The sequence below is a fragment of the Miniopterus schreibersii genome (genome assembly GCF_964146895.1).
Source record: "Miniopterus schreibersii genome assembly, chromosome: 2".
NCBI classification, from domain to species: domain Eukaryota; kingdom Metazoa; phylum Chordata; class Mammalia; order Chiroptera; family Miniopteridae; genus Miniopterus; species Miniopterus schreibersii.
Genome location: NC_138102.1, coordinates 14,432,086 through 14,451,742, shown reverse-complemented (window position 1 = coordinate 14,451,742; position 19,657 = coordinate 14,432,086). Strand labels below are relative to the sequence as shown.

General features: G+C 36.5%; 1 protein-coding gene across 1 annotated transcript in view; it reads right to left on the bottom strand.

Annotated features, from left to right (window-relative positions):
- TNKS (tankyrase) overlaps positions 1–19,657 on the bottom strand; it is a 159,650-nt gene that overhangs the window by 9,525 nt on the left and 130,468 nt on the right. Inside the window, exons 16-25 of the mRNA XM_081130258.1 lie at positions 18,354–18,573; positions 17,958–18,067; positions 14,261–14,449; positions 12,234–12,471; positions 11,556–11,638; positions 5,969–6,089; positions 4,685–4,782; positions 3,150–3,224; positions 2,212–2,317; positions 1,558–1,744 (exon numbers count right to left, since the gene is read on the bottom strand). Coding sequence (XP_080986384.1) covers positions 1,558–1,744; positions 2,212–2,317; positions 3,150–3,224; positions 4,685–4,782; positions 5,969–6,089; positions 11,556–11,638; positions 12,234–12,471; positions 14,261–14,449; positions 17,958–18,067; positions 18,354–18,573 — 1,427 coding nt within the window. The remainder of the gene's footprint in view (positions 1–1,557; positions 1,745–2,211; positions 2,318–3,149; positions 3,225–4,684; positions 4,783–5,968; positions 6,090–11,555; positions 11,639–12,233; positions 12,472–14,260; positions 14,450–17,957; positions 18,068–18,353; positions 18,574–19,657) is intronic.

Below are 19,657 nucleotides of genomic sequence, written 5' to 3'. Positions count from 1 at the left end.
AGCTTTTGCTTCAGGCTGCTTTCTAGGGAACCCTGGCGAAGACATCAACCTGTTTCTAATTTTAAGGAGCAACTGTTCATCCTCATCTAGGTTCACTTTATTGCTTATTTTGGTTCATTTTGTTTCCAGAGGAGTTAGGTTTGAAGCAACAGAAACTTCTGCATGTTACATATTCTTGGGCATTTTTTTTTGTGTTACTAACCACAGCAGACTTAATGAAAAGAAATTTCCTTCTGGACATATGGCATCCATCTTAGAACTGCTGAAGGCTACAATTTGTTTCAGTGTAACTGAGAATGGTAAATTTTAAGGTCAACAATTATAATGAATTTCAAGGTTATATGGGTCTTTTTTGAGGTTTTAACTGAATTACAAGATTTCTTATTAACCCAATTTTGGAAAAATAATATACCTGGTTAACTTAAAGAGAAATGCAATAAACTGCAATTTTTGTAAAGTATAATTCCTTGTATATTTTTCTACTGGCAAGAAAGGGAATGGGGAAGAGACTAGGGAAGTGATTTTTTTTTCACTGACTTCAGAGAGAGTATACTATTACTCTTTCCAATATCTGAGTTTTAAAGTCCTATTTAAAAAGCTAATATAGCCCAGCCGGGCATGGCTCAGCGGTTGAGCGTAGACCTAGGATCCAGGCGATCGGGGTTCGATTGCTGGTCAGGGCACATGCCCGGGTTTTGGGCTCGATCCCCAGCAGGGGGCATACAGGAGGCAGCCGATCAATGACTCTCTCATCATTGATGTTTCTCTCTCTCTCTCTCCCCCTCTCCTTTCCTCTCTCTGAAATCAATAAAGATATATTTTAAAAAAATAAAAAGCTAATATACATTTGTTTAATAGTCCCAAAGTTAATATTCTGAAGCTGGACTTTTTAAGGCCAATTATATATCCTGCCTTAAAACACTACTAGCAATATCAGAAGCACATTAAAAATTCTACTTGTTTATAGAAGTTGTGTGTCTTAGTTCCAGTGCGACTCTAGTCAGAGCTAGAGGTTCTTTGTTCTAAAGAAATAATTATGACCCTTTTCTTGCTCTTATTCTGAAGCAAGAAACGTGAAGCCCAGGGAAAAAGCCAAGACGGAGGGAGTTTCCTTGTAATTTATGACTGGCTGACATATATCTGTTTTGTTTTTAAAATATTTTTATTGATGTTTAGAGAGAGATGAAGGGAGAGGGAGAGAGAAACATTGATGCAAGAGTGAAACTTTAATGGGCTGCCTCCTGCATGCCCCCAACTGGGGGTCAAGCCTGCAACCTGGGCATGTGCCCTGACCGGGAACTGAACTGCGACCTTTTGGTGCCTGGGATGATGCTCAGCCATCCTGGCCAGGGCTGTATCTGGTTTTCATCACCACAAATATCTGCCCTGTTGTCAGTGCTCCTATTAGGCTGATCAATTATCCCTACCTAATTCCCAATCTGCCTGATTCATTAGGATTAAGGTTGAGAATTACCTGTGACTTCTGCACAGCCTGAGAAACAAATCTGGTTCATGACCCGATGATAGCAACCGTTCCATGAAAGCCAAGATGCTCACCTGTGACATATATAACATGACCGATCTTTGTGCGTGGGGCAGCCTGTTCCTCCTCCAATCCCATAAACATACTGGTTGCTTTTAGAGGAGTTTTCAGCAAAATAAATCCCAGCACCAAACATTCCTCCTATGTATGCATGTCGCTCATCAAACCCTTTATGAATAATGGCATTAATGAAAGGAGAACCTAAAGATAAAAGATAGAAAAACTAGTTTTGAATACTATTCTAGAATATCAACTAGCTACACATTGGCACTTGGCAGGTTGATATTAAGTAATTAATAATACATAACTCAAAAACTTATTTTGTAAGATGTCTATTACCATAAATTATCATGTACTAGAATCTTATCAAGGACCAATAGTGCTCGTCTAGCAAAGATGTTATTTTGCAGATGGCATGAGATTTTGGCTTTGAAAATACAGTTCTGAAACAATTTTAGATAACTAGTTTTCATTGTACATGCCTTAAAAGGCCCGTACAAGAATGTAATGCATTAGAAAACTGGAATCAGCATGTAATTATTGGAAAAAAAATCAAAAAGAAGCAATCATTTTTAACAGAAGACTAATACAGTCAATAACACAGGTTTTCATTTTGCTGGAATCTATGAAAGCCCCAGGGATGTCTGTAAATACCGTCTGACACTCACCATGAAATAACATGCGCTCATTGTGATGGTTGTGATTCTCTTCAGACACTTCCTTTTGTCTGTGACAGAATCTTTCCCTCAACTTCTTGTTGACAACCTTTTGAATCTTTAAGGGTGAGGAGGAAAGAAGCAATCGAGGGTAAGGTATATTAATTGGCAGCTTACAATTTAAAATGAAAAGCATGTTTTCCTAGAGGAAAACCCAACTTTTGTTTTGTTTGCTTAAAACATTATTTAAAAATGAAAAGTTGCCTGGTCTGTGTAATTCAGTTAATACTCGAGGAAGAGGAGGGGAGGGGGAGGTCAGTGCTAGGCTGCTCGCCGTTCTTTTGAATTTTAGGACACAGCACGGAGGGGGCTGTAAATCTGTACTTTGCAAAAAGCTCCCTGGGTAATTCTGATGTGTGCTGATATAACTTCCACAGGTCTATTAACCCAAAGGGTGACATCAGTTCTCAACACACTTTATTCGTCTACCTGGTATCCCTTTGAAGCAAAGCATACAGCAGTTATCTATCCCATATTATTAATTAAGATACTGAGATGAAGAGATATTTGCATTCCGATATAATCACTGATTCAATTAGATTGAAAAATCCGGGCCTTTAATGCTACTTTGAAATAGTGATAACAAAAATCATTGCGAGCTATAGTCTGAATTTATGGATAAGCAGGGAGTCTCATCACGTATCTGCACCACCAGTACCAGCTGATCTAGCCTTCTGTGTCAGCTTTGGTGCTGCCTGGGTGTCTCTACTTCTAATGAAGTATGATCTTGAACTGTAGTGAGGAGGGTGACACCTGACTACAGGGCAATAGGTGAATGATTATCCTTGAGTTTGAAAATATAACTTAAAAAACAATTTTAATCATTGTCTGTATTTGATTTTCAGGAAGCCTTGCAATCCAATTTTCACCCTGAAATTTTAAAAACTTACTCGAATGACATTGTATCTGTTGAAGATGCCGCCGGCATTACCACCATCTCTGTGTTCTCGAATTGTACTTTGCATCTGCAGAAAAAAATAAAATAACCAACTTTCTGAAAATATGCCAACGTATATTCTAAAAGCACTCCCCCTTCCGTTGTTTTCAACATTTCAATTCTATTACACTGTTTCACTGATGAATCTAAGATTTAGCACTTAAAAATAAATACGAGTCCACTATAAATTCAACAAGTTTAGTGGGTATTTCTGATGAGAGAATAGTCATAAACATATATTAAACACCTGCATTTTCTTTCTGTTTTCTAAGAAAAGCTTTGAAAGATTTTTCTGTAAACACAATGGGGAAACATAAAATATCACATTAAGTCACTTACATTTCTATTTTATGTTACTGAGAATGGAAGCAGCATCGTGACTAAGCCAAACTAAAACTCCTCACATTCAATTACTACCCCACAGGACAAGTGCTAAAAATAAAGAATTTTAAAAAATCAATATATTTTTGTTCTCTAGGTGACATATTCCATATTATCTCTTTAACTTGGGATCTCCACGTATATCAACACAGACCAGGGGAAGTTGAATACCATGTATAACTAAGTGGAATAACTTTCTTCCAAACACCACTCATCCTTCTTCCACTTTCCAAATGAAAAAGAATTACTATGGAAACGTAAAATGTTTTGAAGACCTAAATTTCTCATAGAATTGACTCAAAGAGTTAATTCTCCAATTCACCACTCCATTTGTGAAGTTATTCACCACATTTTGACATCATTATCAAATTTATTAACTATTAAAAGATTGGGCAATAAGACACTTAGGAGACATGACGCTGTCCTGAAAAACCAGCTAAGTATGAGCTGAAACACTACCCTAAGGTAATTGTCCTGAGTTTCCAGGATGGGAATAATATGAGCACTAATTAAAAAGCAGAAAACAAACAAAAATGTAGGCATGCCTTTCTACACAAAATAATGCCACTAGGCACTTTATTATGTGTCAGAAGTGAGGCAGAAGCCACCAGTAGAGACAGAATCTCTATGGTACCTGTCTACCAGGAGGTTTGTACAAACCGCCTTACAATGATGCTTTAAAATCATTGTGACTGGAGAAATGGAAGGTAACTTAAGTCATGAAGCATACTTTCTAAGCATATGTGAAAATTAGGCATATTATTTTATAATCATGTTTTATAACGCTGCACAAAAATCAAGAGAATATATTTGCTATCTATGAGGCAAGATTCTCACTCCGTATCATTCTTAGGTAGCACTTTACCAATAAAAAAAATAGTTCTAATAGGGTACTTACCCACATGAGTTTCAAGAAAGTCTTCAGAATGAAAAGACAGATCTGAACCATCCACTGGAAACCCTAGGCTTAGGATGTGAAAGCCATGAGGCATAGTTCTAATCCATAGTCCTATTTTAATTTTGGCTATATTCCACCACAGTGGCTAAGGGAGATAGTTTAACCACAGATTTCAGGAAAAGATAACTAAAAATTCTCATGTACATTACCTCTTCTTCTACTGACTGATATTCCTTATCCTCTGGAGCAAGATCCAGCAAAATAGTTCCCTGATTAACACAGTGAAAAGTCAAATAAGGGTTGGTGCCTGCAGGAAAGAAAAATTAACAGACTTAACAGAAGTCCACACAATTCAGGCTCTGTTTTAGGGAAAACTTTGTCATAATTGATATTTTGGAAGAAGTCTAAACTATTTGCAATTTGAACCTAATATGTAAGGATATATAAACAAGTACATCCAAAGACATGTGAAATAATGAAGACGTGTTTGGGGATCAGTTTTATCTGTTCTTAAAGAGTTTCTTGTATACCCAGCAGGGCTCAATAATTACATGCCAAACTATATTTAATTACGAACATTCATGAAGTTATGCTTGATATAAAAGAGAAACACACTGTAATTACAATGTAGTCAGGTCTAAAATGTAAGAACTGTCCTTTTCTAAAAACTCTGCGAGATGGCTTGAAATGGTCACTTATAATAAGTTTGAAATAATTATTCTTGTTAATCTCATTTAACAGAGATAAATAAGCAAGACTCAAGCTCAAAATCGCTAAGGTTTAGTTTCACGTAATTCTTGCAATTCTATTAGCTCTACAGACTGACTACTTGATGTTGTTTTTTTTCTCTCCTCTTGCTTTCCTACAGTGAAAGCACTTCTAACAGAGAAATGAACACGGAGGCATAAAAGGAGTACGATAGGAGGCTTGCAATAGCAAAGTCTGATGGCAAAGGACTCTCACAAGGCGGCAGGCATAAGGGAGGGAGGAATGGTCAAGGCGAGGTTAAGAGAGAAAGGTCAGATTATGAAAAGCCATGTTGGGAATGTCTAATTTTATCCTAAAAGCATCAGGATTCAATTGAAGGATTTTAAGCAATGAACCGAAATGATCCCATAGTCATGTTGAAAGGAGCCTTCTGGTTACATTGCAGGGAAGGTACTGGAAGGTCGAGGATAAGCTGGAAGGTGGTTGTGACATTCCAGGAGAGAGATGATGCTGATTTGGATTAGGTGACAGCAGTGGGAAAGGATGGAAGTACAGATTGCAGAGATATTTAAGATACAGAGTGTGGGGAGAGAGGGAAAAGTGACTCAGTTCCAGCCACAGCAGTTAGAGGGAGAGCGGTGCCAGTACGTGGGATGGGGAAGGCAAGGGGTGTACCCCAGCCGAGTGCATGAACTCTGGGGTCAGACCACCTGAGTTCTGACGCCAGCCCTGTTGTTTATCTTGTACCATTAATATCTGAAATTTGTTTTTTCTGAACAGCTTACCTTGCTGTCCACCTAAGAGTCTTTCCACTCCTTTGATCAGTTTATGGCGGTGTCCATATGCATTGATGCCTATTTCTTTCAACTCTTCATGACCCATATCAGCCAAAACATCTAGCGTAATCTGAAAAGTAAAACAAAATTAATTGCTAAATCTTTAACAGTTCCTCAGACAATAAAAACACTTCCATTTGTCTCCAATGCTATCTATGTATCCATTCAAATTAAGAAAATTCTTTTGTTTCCATTATAAGGGTGAACTTAAAATCTTCTTAAAGTTGTCTTGATAATTTTATCAGCTTTTTGCTCAGTTCAAATACTCCTTAACTTGCTTTTAGTCATTGGAGAATTAAAATGAGAGAAATAATGCTATAGAAATATAAAATGATCACTGCTATATTTCCTTTTGATTATTTAATTCTACCACCTTTTGCTTGCCTCAAGATACAAGAGGGAACGAACAACTAGTAGGCTTGAAAATGGGGAAATACAAGATCCCAGTAGCCAGCAGGTAGCAAAAATGAAAGGTGGGAAAATGGAGAGGTGTTGAGCACAATGAAACAGAATGTGGCAAAAGGAGCAAGCATATTTAGATAATGAGAATTTATATAAAAATAGAGAGGAACTTCCCAGAGCTAAGAAAAATTCAAACACAGAAAAAGCTGCCTTAGAAAGTAGTGAAATTTATATTACAAGCATTTAGGTAGATTACAGATTGTTTTATATAGAAGCTATGTAAAGAATTCCAATTTGGAGAAGAGAGTAGATATATTTTAAATCCTCTTATAAACTCTCAGATTTAACAATTCCTGATGCCTAAAATACACTTTAGTTTTGTACAAAATAGTTGTTTTTAATTTTTGGTTATTCATCCCTGTAAATGGAAATGATTCAAAATTATCTAATTTTTTTGTTGACTAAAAGTAACTTGTGACTCTACCGCCACCGAGTGGCAGTGTTTTGAATGTACAGGGTGAAATGTTGGCCCACCACATTTCTTGAGGGCTGAACATGCAATTTTCCAGCTCAGAGGAAACTGGTCCTGTGACAATCCAAACACTACTTCACAAGATTAGCCTTTGATTTTTCTCTTTCCTTGGAAAATTGAGAAATCTTTTTAAAGATACCCCTTTTCCAACTCAAACGAGATATTTTTTATCTATCTATCGCTTCTCTACCTTTGTACTTGTACAGAACATTTTAAAAACTGATAAATGAGGCCTGGAGCTCTGCTGATTATTATTGTCAGAATAAAATATAATGAGTCTGATCTTCTTAGCACAACATGCATTCATCATTCAGTCTTTGGAAATAATTCACTATATTGCTCTTAAATGGCCATTTAAGAAATAATTGCTCCATTGCACAAAATGGGCAATTCACTTCCAATCACCCAAAGGAAGTCTTCAGCAAAGCTTTTAAAAAGCAACAGTTCTGAAATATGTATCTTTGAGTTACAACAGGAGCCTTTATATGTTTAGCTAGATGGAATTTTAATATAATTTGGAACCATGTACAGGGTTTACATTATTGATATCCCATTTTTTTCCTTCTAAATATTCTAAACCAGTTCAAATAAGGGTTGATATAAAAACAGATTTCATATCTATGTGGGAGCTTTAATTCAAGCAATCCTTAAGCTTTCCTGAATTAACATATAGTACATATCTGGAAGAAGCAGAAACCAGGTCAGCAAAACATAGTATTTGTCCATTATATAGCTCCAATCATGAAACAAACACCTCATTTACTCCTCACAATAACCTATGAGGTACTATCCATAAGAGGACACGTAGGCTCAGAGAAGTCATGAAAACCGCCTACAAAAGAGCTGAGATGTACGGCCATTCCTCTTTCATTTGCTTGTATTTCTTAAAAGAGATGATTAGAAAGCTAATGTATCTAAAGGTTAAGTTTAGTTTCTTTGACTTATATGGTACTCAATCTGTCCCACAATTACTAGGCAGCAGCCACTGGAAAACCTTAAACGACAAGCTAAGGAATTCAGGTTCATGCTTATTTGTTTAATTACCTTCTATATGCTAGATAGTTCTTAAAAAAGTAGCTAATTCATTTCATTTCATTCTAAAACAACCCACGATAGCTCAGGAAGTTAAATAACTGGTCCAAAATGGTAGAAGAGAGTGGTGCCAGGAAACAGAGTACTACCCCCAAAGTTCAAGCTATTTCCTCTACCAAGGTGATAAAAGATCAACACAAACACATGCTAAATGTTTCTGGATGAGTCCCCAAAGGAAGGAACTCTCAGGAAGATTACCTACTTGGTCAAGGATCTAAGTAGGGTTCAGAAGGGAGGAAGGAACAGGAAAGGGGTCAGGAAAGGTTCTTAGAAGAAGGCAATAATTCAGCTAAGAAGGAGTTAATCAGGCAAAGGAAGGAGGAAAGGGTGTTTAAGACAGAGGGAATAGCATGTACAAAAGGAAAAACAAGTAAGAAAATACAGAACATTTGAGAGACTCTAAGTACTGAAGCCAAAATGATGAAAGTTTGATGTTCATAAAGGAATAGAAGAAGGGATGCACAGAGGAGCAGGCCAAGTGTAGATCTTAATGGGCTTCACATAACAGGTTAAGATACCTCTAAAAGGTCCTAGGAAGCCTTTCAGCAGAGTAACACAATCAAACTTGTATTTTAGGACATACAACATAATGCCACCATTGGCATAATCAAGGGCAGATTTGGAAGGGAGATGACTGTGAACAAGATGAAGATGGAGTGGAGTGGAAGGAATGAATCAGAGAGGGCAATTTCAAAGGGAGAGATGTTAAAAATTAATTTGATTGCTTGACAATTGGGCCAGAAGCAGTCAAAAACAGTTTAATACAAAGAAAAGTAATATCATTTGTCTGGAGGAAAGGAACTCTGCTAGTAATATACATAAAGTGGAATAGTCAACATATTGATTTTTAAAAAAGGATATAGAAAATATTCTTGCAAAAAGAAAATCCATGGAACCATTTACTCAGAACAAAGCTGCAGTGACAAAGATAACAATGAAACTGATGAAGCCATGATACGCTGGCGAAAGGACTGACTGTAAGACTAAACTATTCGAATCAACAAAATGAGATAACCATGCCACAGGACATCAGTTACTGAAATACTAAATATATAAGGTGAAAAAAGAAAAGAAAACCAAATTATGATGCAAGCTGACTAAATGAGTTGAAACTGAAGTCTTCTGAAAAACTTTAACAGTCAATGAGAACTGTTTTTTGAATTAGGACTTTGTTTTATTAAGCAAAGACGTGAAATTTCAGTTATTGTGGACATAATCTGGGAAAAAGGGATATGGCAGGAGTATGGCTACAGTAGAGGATAATGCTTTTAAAACAGCTTTAATACCTCCAGTGAGGAAATAAGGGAAAATGATTCTTACAATTTAGGATATTCTCATGAAAAATCTCCAAACAAGAGGGTGAATCAATGGTAGGTGAAGCTTAAAGGCAAAGGAAATCATTACAGCAGTCTATAAAGTCCACCACCAGTCAGAAGACACATCTGATGCCTCATCAAAGCATATTTTAAAGAGTGGTTCAGAGGCACAGTATGACTGGGAATTTTAACTATCTGGACGTTTGAAGGTATATTTCACAGGTAGGGGAAGTGACAGGTTAAATATCTTACTGAATGTTACACAGCCCATAAAAGGGGGAAAATAATAAGAATCAAGGTCTTCTCTTAGTTCACAGCTTTTTCTACTCAACTGGTTTGATCATTAAGAGCATTAAAGATGAACTACAATAAATGATATAAAGAAATTCAGTTTAAAAAAGATAAGACATTAGAAAATCTTAACAGTATTAACTGATATGAGAAAGACCTGAGGTTTTAATTAACTCCAAATTGATTACAAGCCTACAAAGAAACCAGAATGGGCAAAGAGGCCAGTGAAGAATTTGGAAACCATGTCCATATAAAGAATTGAAAAAAATATATATATTTATCCTAAAATAGGAGAAACTTTGTATGGGTGGGCAGTTGGAAGGGTAAGTCCCTGATAAGCTGACTAGGTCTTAGAAATATATGAAGAGCTATATTATGTTGTAGTGAGCTAAATGCTGGCTCTCAAAAAAGTATGTCCATGTTCTAATTCTTGTAAAGAACCTCATTTGGAAAACTTTTCCCACATCTTTGAAGATGTAATTAAATATCTTGAGGTGAGATTATCTAGGATTAAATGGGTAGCTCTTAAATTCAATGCATGTGTCCTTATTAGAGACATACAAAGGAGAAGACAGAGAAGGCACTGTGAAGATGGAAGCAGAGATCGTAGTCATGTGACTATAGCCAAAGGGGCCCTCAACGAGGTGGTATGCCCAGCTGACACCTTGATTTTGAACTTCAGGACTCCAGAACTGTGATGGAATAAATTTCTGTTGTTTAAGCCACCAAGTTTGTGGTAATTTGTTAGGTAGTCCTATGAAACTAATACATATGTAGACTAGGGGCTAGATTTCTGTGCAGAATAAACGTAAACATAAAATCAATGAATTTATACATGGGGCAGATTTTGCCACACTTTAAATTATAAGCATTTTATTACATCTGCCCAAATTGTAATAAGTTATCTTCCTATATGGATGTTAAAAGGGTAACTCCTACTCCTGGGAGAATGACTTAATCTCCAAAGGCCATTCCCATTCTAAGAGTCTATGTATATCAACCACAGTCCATTTAAACTCAGGAACTTATTATTCTTCATTTCTTATCATTTTTTTAGATATAATTGACAATAACATATTGGTTACAGGTGTAGAACATAATGATTCCATATCTGTATATATCATGAAATTATTATTCAATGTTTAACACAGACCATGGTAACAAAATCATACAGTAGTAAACTTATCCTGTATAAGAACAGAATGACAAACAGATCTTAATTCATAAACATTCTAATAATGACTTCATACTAACACCTTCACAGACACTTAAAATGTACCCAAAAACAGAACAGGTCTATGGAGTGTATGGCCAAGTTTTGGTTCAACATTGTTTTAGATACTACCTGAACAACAGAAACTTCAAAAATAGAACAGGTCTATGGAGTGTATGGCCAAGTTTTGGTTCACATTGTTTTAGATACTACCTGGACAACAGAAACTTCATAAAGGGTCAATTTTAAAAAGGTACATTCTCCAAGTATTACTTTGCTTTCCAATTTAATGGACAATTGCTTCATGCATATTTTGTTAAATACTTTAATATGAAAATGTCTCATTGGTTTTAAGTGGACTAGAGTCATCAATAATGAGATGAGTAAGTGTCAACAATTTTTGGAAAGAAAATAATGAAGATTTTGAAACATTCTTTTGAGGCAGTTTCACAGCTTAAGTTTTTATATGTAATAAAACATATAGAGCCAGAATGCTTATAAAGATACAACAAATAAACAATGAAAGACTCCCATCATCTATTAGACAATTTTGGAGAGAGATATAAAATACTGGATTTCCTTGGCTTCTTTAGAAATTTGTTGTGGGTTTTAAAATAGCGGTTAAGAAGCAAAAATGAAATGAATGAAAAATAACTCTTAATATTTAATTTAAAAGACTAGAGAGCTTACCTGTTCTGTTTCAAAGATGTCCCGAAGGTGTTCAAGACCAAGGCTTTTCAGAAATTGGCTGATATTCATGTCAAGCCCTGCAACTAAAACAGACATAGTTTCTCAGAGAACAGATTATCAAGCTAAAGGAAGTTCCAGTATTTTTAAAGCCGCGGCTCTCTGACACCCGTGGCTGTGCAGATGACATTACATAGCGTAAAATAATCCTAAGTTTCATTCAGACACTTCAAGTTATCTCTGAATTTGATCAAGTTAAAATTAAAACAGTTTAACTTGATCAAATCAGCGGTATTTATATTAATTTTAATATTATAGAGCATAACATAATGCTTTTAGTGAAATATTGAATGTAGATATAAAATTCCAAATTTACCAGCTATCATTTTAGTTTTCATGTCTTTTTCCTGATATAGTTCAGTAATAAGACTCACTCAGTAGTTCAGTAAAGTACTATGGTTGGAAATGGATGTACTGAGATACACATAAGTAAGAACAATGCAGATATCAAGAAATATATTCTATGAGGACATATTTCTTACAAGCTGCTGTACATATGAAAACTTACAGAGAGTTAAGATGTCTGTGAGATGTTCAATGATTACCAACAGAAAAAAGGGAATCTATTAATTAGAAAAACAAAAGACAAGAACCAAATAAGCATTCCCAGGGTACACTCACCTTCTCCTTCCTTCCTTTCGGTGCCCGCGGCGCCATCCCCCGTGTTGGACGCCCCCCCTACTGCCAGTTCCGCTAAAGGGACAGTGAGGTTATCTATGCTGCTGGCGGCAGACAGGCAGGAGGGGGTGGATGCTGGTGAGATGAGAGAGGCACTCACTACGGTAGCCTGAGGTTTGAAACAGGTGGGTAAGGCCTCCGGGGGCATGGCATCTATCAGCAAAGCTCGGATATCGTCGGCCTAAACATAATACAAAAAACACAACAGTACTACATTTTGAAGAGGTAAGTTTTTCACTAAGTACCAAGTACTTTGTGAATTTTTTCTTTAATAAATGCCTTACTGTCCCCTATTTGTTATTAATCATTTCTTCCTCTCCCCTTCTCTCATCCGCAGCTCCAAAGGCCCAGCAGTTTCAGTAGGTGGAGCTGGAGGAACTATTAATTTAAAAAAGCATTTCATGTTTTGAACATCTAATGTATAGCCTGCTGACGACAGTTAAGAACACTGTATTACATACTTGGAATGTGCTGAGAGCATATCATAAGTGTTCTGGCCAGACACACAAAAAAAGGCTTAACTATGAAGAGAATCTAAGAATGTGGACTACGTTGATTCCTGAAAACACTTTTTTAACACTAACTGAAAAGTGCACACACAATTGTCCAGATTACACGAGTATTTAAAGGATATTTAAGTTAATAAAGACGTGAAGAGTTAAAAATTAAAGTATTTCATCTTTCATTTAAAAAAGTGCATTTCAGAGTACTGATTTTCAATCTTGTGTTTAGAAGTAGTTTCCATATTTATTTATTGTATTTTGTTTATGCTTAAACTTTACCTGCAATAGTTTTTGTTCAGCTATTTAGTGCATACTTAATTTACTGCACAATTAAAATCTGGTGAAATTTTAAAGGAATAGTATTTTAATTTGGCTATTCATGAACTTTACAGTTTGTTAGCCATAACAGCTGTGAGAGGATGGGGGGACAGCATCCAAAGACAGCCAGCCATTAATTCCTTCCTCTGTGTACACGCACGTCTATTTCCCTTCCCTGGAAAGGGGTTGCCCATGAGTTGCCATGGCCAAAAGGATGCAGAGGAAGTGATGGTCTGAGGCTTTTGATCCAGGCTTTAAAAGGACTGGCAGCTTCTACTTTACCTCTCTTAGAAGGCACTCTCCATGCTTGAAGAAGTCTGGGCTAACTTCTGAGTGATGCATACATACTATACAGAGAGGCCCTGTAGGGTGAAAGGCCATCTTGCATCTGGGTCCTCAGCTGCAGACTGCAGAACTACCTCGCTGAACCCAGTCAACCCACAGAACTGGGACATAATGAATCACTGCATTAAGCCACTCACTCAATTTTGATTAAGCTACTGTTTTGAAATCCTTTGTTACTTAGCAATAGATACATGAAACAGAATGTGGCTTAGAAATGTATTTCTGGCTTTAAAAACTGTAAATTATTGTGACTGTTAGTAACTCCCTGATTTTCAGAAAGTTCAGGAAAGATAATGCTGTTTAACTTCATAGTTAAATAATATTTAACCACAAAAACTTAATTCTTAGTTTTGAAAATATTTCTACGATATATCAATTTATTTTTCCATCTTCAGAAGAATAATATACTGCCCAGAAGTTAATTTCTCTGACTACCTCAGAACTTTAAGGAAATTATCGTGAACAGCTGCTCTAGAATAATATGCCAAATGTAGAAGGTGTGAGGTATTTTACTAAGTGTAATTCTTTGAGAATACGTTCTAAATATGTGTTTTTCTATGATTCATCTTTCCCTCCAAGTTAAGTATGGCAGAAAGAATTCAGTTACTTTACTACTTAGTTTGCCTTAACAGAATTTTAAAGTATATAAAAAAAAGTGAATTACAAAAATTTCAGAAGGAAAGAAGTTCGTTCTTATTCTAAGTGAAATACGCACACTAAAGGAAAACCTGCTTAGCCCTGGAATGTAGCATCACCTCTGAAAGTATGAAAAGCAAGTCTGAGTGCTTTAAAATGAGCACTTACTGTTGCCAGATCTAACGGTGTCTGACCTTCCTGGTTCTTCATAGTTGGATCTGCTCCATGCGCTAGGAGGAGGGCACATAACTGGGTCCTTCCTTTTTGGGCTGCTTCATGAAGAGGAGTAAAAGCCCACTTATCTGTTGCATTTACACACGTGTTGTACTTTATCAACAATGCTGCTATGTCCACATGCTGAAGAAAAAGAGAATGTTGTGAAGAGGTATGAAAGATTACCTGGTAAAGCTCCATCATGTACACTTGCTTTTATCTCACATTTCAATTTCATTCCCTCTAGATTTCTACTCTCATCCTTAATAGAAGCTTCTTCTATAAAAGGACTATTTACCCCACCCCTCTCCCTGTAGTTTGGATTCCCTCCTTCCTTGCATCCTCCAGAATATCAGTTTCACAATTATTCTTTTACCCTGTAATTCTAATTCTTCATGGAAACATTCAACATTTTTTATTTAGCCTTCTAACATATGCAGGCCTATCTTAAAAACAAATATTTCTCTTTTAACTCACTGCAATCTAGTCTATTTATTGAAATACTTATTTCAAAGCTCCTCAATGTTCTTTCTTCAACCTTTGGGAAGGTAACATAACCCAACAATACATTTTACCAAAGTTAGTCTGTCATGTCCAAAATGACAGGGAGTGGAGGAAATGTCAGCAGTAGACACACTAACTAGTCACCTGGGCATGAGATAATGAGATGCTGAACTGTGGACTGTGGTGGTCAGAGACGAAGGAAAAAGAAGAGCTAAATTTGAGAAATTTTGAAGGGAAAAAATATACTGGGTTTTACAAAGACAAATTAACTACAGAGGAAGAAAAAGAAAAGTCAAAGATGACTACCTTTGCAGGAAAAGTTTAAGTAGGAATGAACCTATAAAAAAGATAAGGTTCCTTGGGACACACAGTTTTTAAAGTAAAATATGAAAGCCATGATGTTCTGTAAATGGTCTGACATAAAAGGCTGGAGCATAGATAAGAGGGCGTCAGTTATTTATTCACTTACTCTTATCCACTCACCCACCAAGCAAACATTTGCTGAGCACCTACTAAGTGCTTGGCACTGGAGGTAGGGACTCGAGGGGAATGACAAAATGGAATACTGAGCTGAAAGCTGTAGCGACTTGATAAATGAGCTCATTAAGAAAAGGAATGCAGAAAGAGAATCACAGTGGGAGGGGTAAAGCCTTGAAAACAGTATTTTGGGAAAAGAGAGTGGAAGACACAAGGGGCAACAAGAACAGTAAGAGAACTGAAAATAGGCAGGACTGTGGAAAACAATGTAGGAGAAGTTTCAGAATAGGTTCTCTCAAATAATAGCAAAAGGTTTCAGCTTCTTTCCAAAAGTCCTTATAAAATAAGCTTAAGACAATGGACTATGCAAAGGTAATACTGATTCAATGATCAGGCGATTGAGAATAGCAAAAATAAATTTTATTCTTACATACACATTGGGGGTGTTGGTTTGGTTACCACTAAGGATTTCTGAAACCCATTTCAATGCTGATATTCTATAATCTTTGTGCAACTGGCACACTGGTGTTCTTTATGGATACACTTCCTAGAATAATTTGATTACTTTTGATAATTAACTCAGAAGCACATTATTTGTTGAGAATAAATTTCTAACTCACGCTGTTGCCCATCTGCAATATACTGAGTTATCTGAGGCTAACTTTCATGAGAATGGGAAGAGACGGTGAAGGGAAGACAAACAGCCCAGGATGGGATTTAGGGCATTTCCTCATATTTTCCCTAAGACGGTCTTGGCTCTCTTAAAGATAGTCACTTCAAAAAGGAAAGGTACTTTTTTTCTGAGGTGGTATTAAAGTTTTTTGTTTTTTTTACATAATACAAATACTTATTGATTTTAAGAAAGGTAATTTGAGAAAACAGAGAAAAAGACTTATTAGAAAATACAAACCAGACAACTTCTAATAAAGCTTCCATATTTACTTTGACAATATAAGGACCAAAAAAAAGCATAATCAGGTTAGGGCTTCTGAGAACAGGATGTTTTGTGATCTTTTTGGGATTCTGAATGTTATCATAAAATTGATCTTAACACGAAGATAAAAATAGGCACCATCTACACAGTACTGTATCAAAATCACTTAAAACCAGTAATTTATCTCCCTTATAAAGGATATATGCTGAAAAGAATAGCTATTTTTGTTCAGTTAACCAGAAAGTATGGAATAATTTCAAGCGCCTCAACAGTAAGATTACAGACTATTTAAATTGTGATTTTTATGATTAATTTTGTTATAATCCCATGGGTATTGGCAGAATAACATAATTTGGTAGACGAATTTGCACAGGCTTCCAAAAATAGATAGTCCAAGGAAAATTATGGGGGGGTGTGTCTATGTGTGTGTGTAAAATGAATTACTTATATGGTATGTATTATTAAACTTTCCTTATATGGAATTTATTGTTTATGCTCGGAGAAACCAGTTACGTGCTTTTAAAATTTGCTGACAAACATATGAAAGAGTAATAAACAAAAAGGAGTATATTACTCCTCAAGCACACTAAAAACACAATTCTTAAGTCTTTTAAATGTCTACACCACTGGGGCAAAAATAGAAACTGAAATTTAAGGCTGACAAATGCAATAAGCAAGCTACAGTTTGGTTCTATACAACAGATAAGAGCAAGTATTAAACTGGAAGGTCTAGAAAAGGAACTGAACTCTTGGAAATTTCCAGGAGAAAGAGTCAATTTAATATGGTTTCAGATCCAGCTGCACCACAAAATGCTTTAAATGACGAGCACAATGTAAAAGACTGTGGGCCCTCACTGAATTTCAGAAAGGTGGCAAGGAGGGAGAAGAGAGCCAGGCCTGGATGACACGGGGGCGCGAGGGAGAGGGTGCTCTGGGTCTAGGGCGAGGAAGGGGAGGGTAAGAGAACGTGGAAACCACGGCGACCAGTTTTTATTTCCAGTTTGTCAGGCGTTGGCAAATCTGGAAACGGCCCTCAACACTGATTCCAACTGTGAGAAGGCCTGGTATGTCCGACCTGGCGCCTGCGGCTCTTACAGCCAGACGGGGCTGCATGGACAAGCAGACAAGGCCCGCGCATTCCTGCTCTCCCGGCGACTCGCTGGGCCTGAAGGGGGCGCTGGCGGCCCCAGGGAGTCAGTGTCAACATGCCGCAGTGGCGCCAGGGCAGCCAACACAACCCTCCCTCTCGCCCGCGATCAGGTACAGCTTGGGGAGCACGACTGGGCCCCTACGGTGGGCTTTAGCTAGCCAATTCAAGCTCTGTGAAACCATCCAGACCAACAGCTCAACCACTCACTCGATTATTTTTAAAATGCTGATGATAAGCAACCACAATTTCCACGCCTCAAAAGAAGCCTCCTGGCTTTTATAGTTTCTAAAATCTACTTGAGTTAGAGTATTATCTGTATCAATAAACATTAACTGAGCAGGCCTTTTATACACCTATGATTGTGCTAGAAAATGTTGAAGAGACCAAAACACTACATAAAGTGTGGTCCTTGGCCAAAAAGCTAGTTAGGCTTAACTGGGAAGGCTAGAAACACTCTGAATAGGAGATTATAATTGTGTTAAATCATGCTGTTGGTTAAATTATCTATTTACTTCATACATAGTATACATTTAATACAATAGTAAATGTCAGTAAAGTTTTCTCTCCTTGAACTTGAGCATGCTCACCCCATAGGACGCTGCATTATGAAGAGGAATTAAGCCACCTTTGTCTTGGGCATTAACATCTGCTCCATGCTCTAGAAGATATTCAGCTACTTCCAGGTTATTGTAGCCAGCTATTAGAGTGAAAAAAGGCAAACATGTCAGCTTAAAAGAAAAAAAATATTTGTATATAAATAATGACCAGGAAAATGTTAAAGTTTTAATACTTTCGCTTTCAAAGCTAATACTCTTATCACATAATTAAGAGACTTTCCAGTAAGAAGTTATATAAAATCATGTCAATCAAAAGCCTGTTACTAAGTAGTATTCTTTATGCTCAGCAATTCTTTCATCTCCTGGTAATTTGTATTAGGTACTAAAGAAAGAACAATGAGACCTGGATGTGCTCCTGATGCTTACCTGCCAGGTGCAGAGGGGTTGAGTTTCTGCCCTGGGTGTCTCTGCAGTTGATATTCTCTGGGGTGCAGAGCTTCTGCACTCTTGCCAGGCAGCCCTTCTTGGCAGCATCCAGCAAGGCAGCATCTCCTCTCAGTAAGTCCTGAATATCTGTGTCTCCTTCTTTAACCAAATCTAAAGGTGTATTTCCATCTCTGTTCTTTTTAGTTGGATCTGCTCCATGCTACAACGGAAAACCAGATGGGATTTGTATTTTCTGTAGTATCCTTCTTCAGGCTTGTTAATTTTTAACTTCACTACCACTCATCTAAGGAAAGATATCTATTCCATAGGCATTCTGAACAACAGAGGCAGTACCCTGTTTTACTTTGCAAATACTTAGCAGGATACTGGATCAGCTTTCTAACTAACTACTCCTCAACCAAAGCCCTAAGTCTAAGGGTCAAGGGTGATGGTCAAATGGGGAAGGTGTTAAGTATCTGTTACTTTCCATATGATGTACTTGCTCAGACTCCAAACTGTCTTTGGAAACATCTTTTCCTTTTAAGAATGGTCTGGATGTTAACTTCGAGCAGATTTCAATTATATAAAGATATTCAGTGCATGTCATGAAAAAGAAGTGAGAAGAGGAAGACACACAGGTAGAAAAAGTACTTGATTCTAAATGCAGAAGAAAGTCTGGTAATTTTATATCACATATACTATGAAATAAAGTAAATAAAATTCAAGAATCTTTATTATGACAGTCTGCTATTGGCCCACTGGAGTAATTTGGAAGATATTAAGCTAGACAATGAATTCATAGTGACTTGGAAGTTATTTCTTACGAACCAGTGATAATAGAAATGTGCATCAAACACAGTGTTATTCTCAAGACTCATAAGAACATATTTGATACCAAAAGAGTTGTGAAAGAAGAACGTTATTTATATTTAACCAGGACAAGTTTTTCTCTAGTTTAAAAAAAAAAAAGAGAGAAAACTACATATATACATGTCTGGCCATTCTTCACATCCTTTAAAAAGTACACAAAATTATTTAGTTTCATGGAACTATTAGTTTCTACTATTTCATGTATATCCTCAAAATTTACTTCAATAACTGTTTATAGAGATTATCTTATATTTTAATTACAATCTGATATTAAAATAAAGTTTTTATAAGATATATAATTAAATAATGTATAATAATGAAGAGTTTGTTAACAAGAATAAAATAGCCAGTAAAAAAAATATCAAATGATAAAAAAATGTTTCTTCTTGTACAAGTGTTTTCTGATATTAATACTATAAGTATTAGATAAGCAA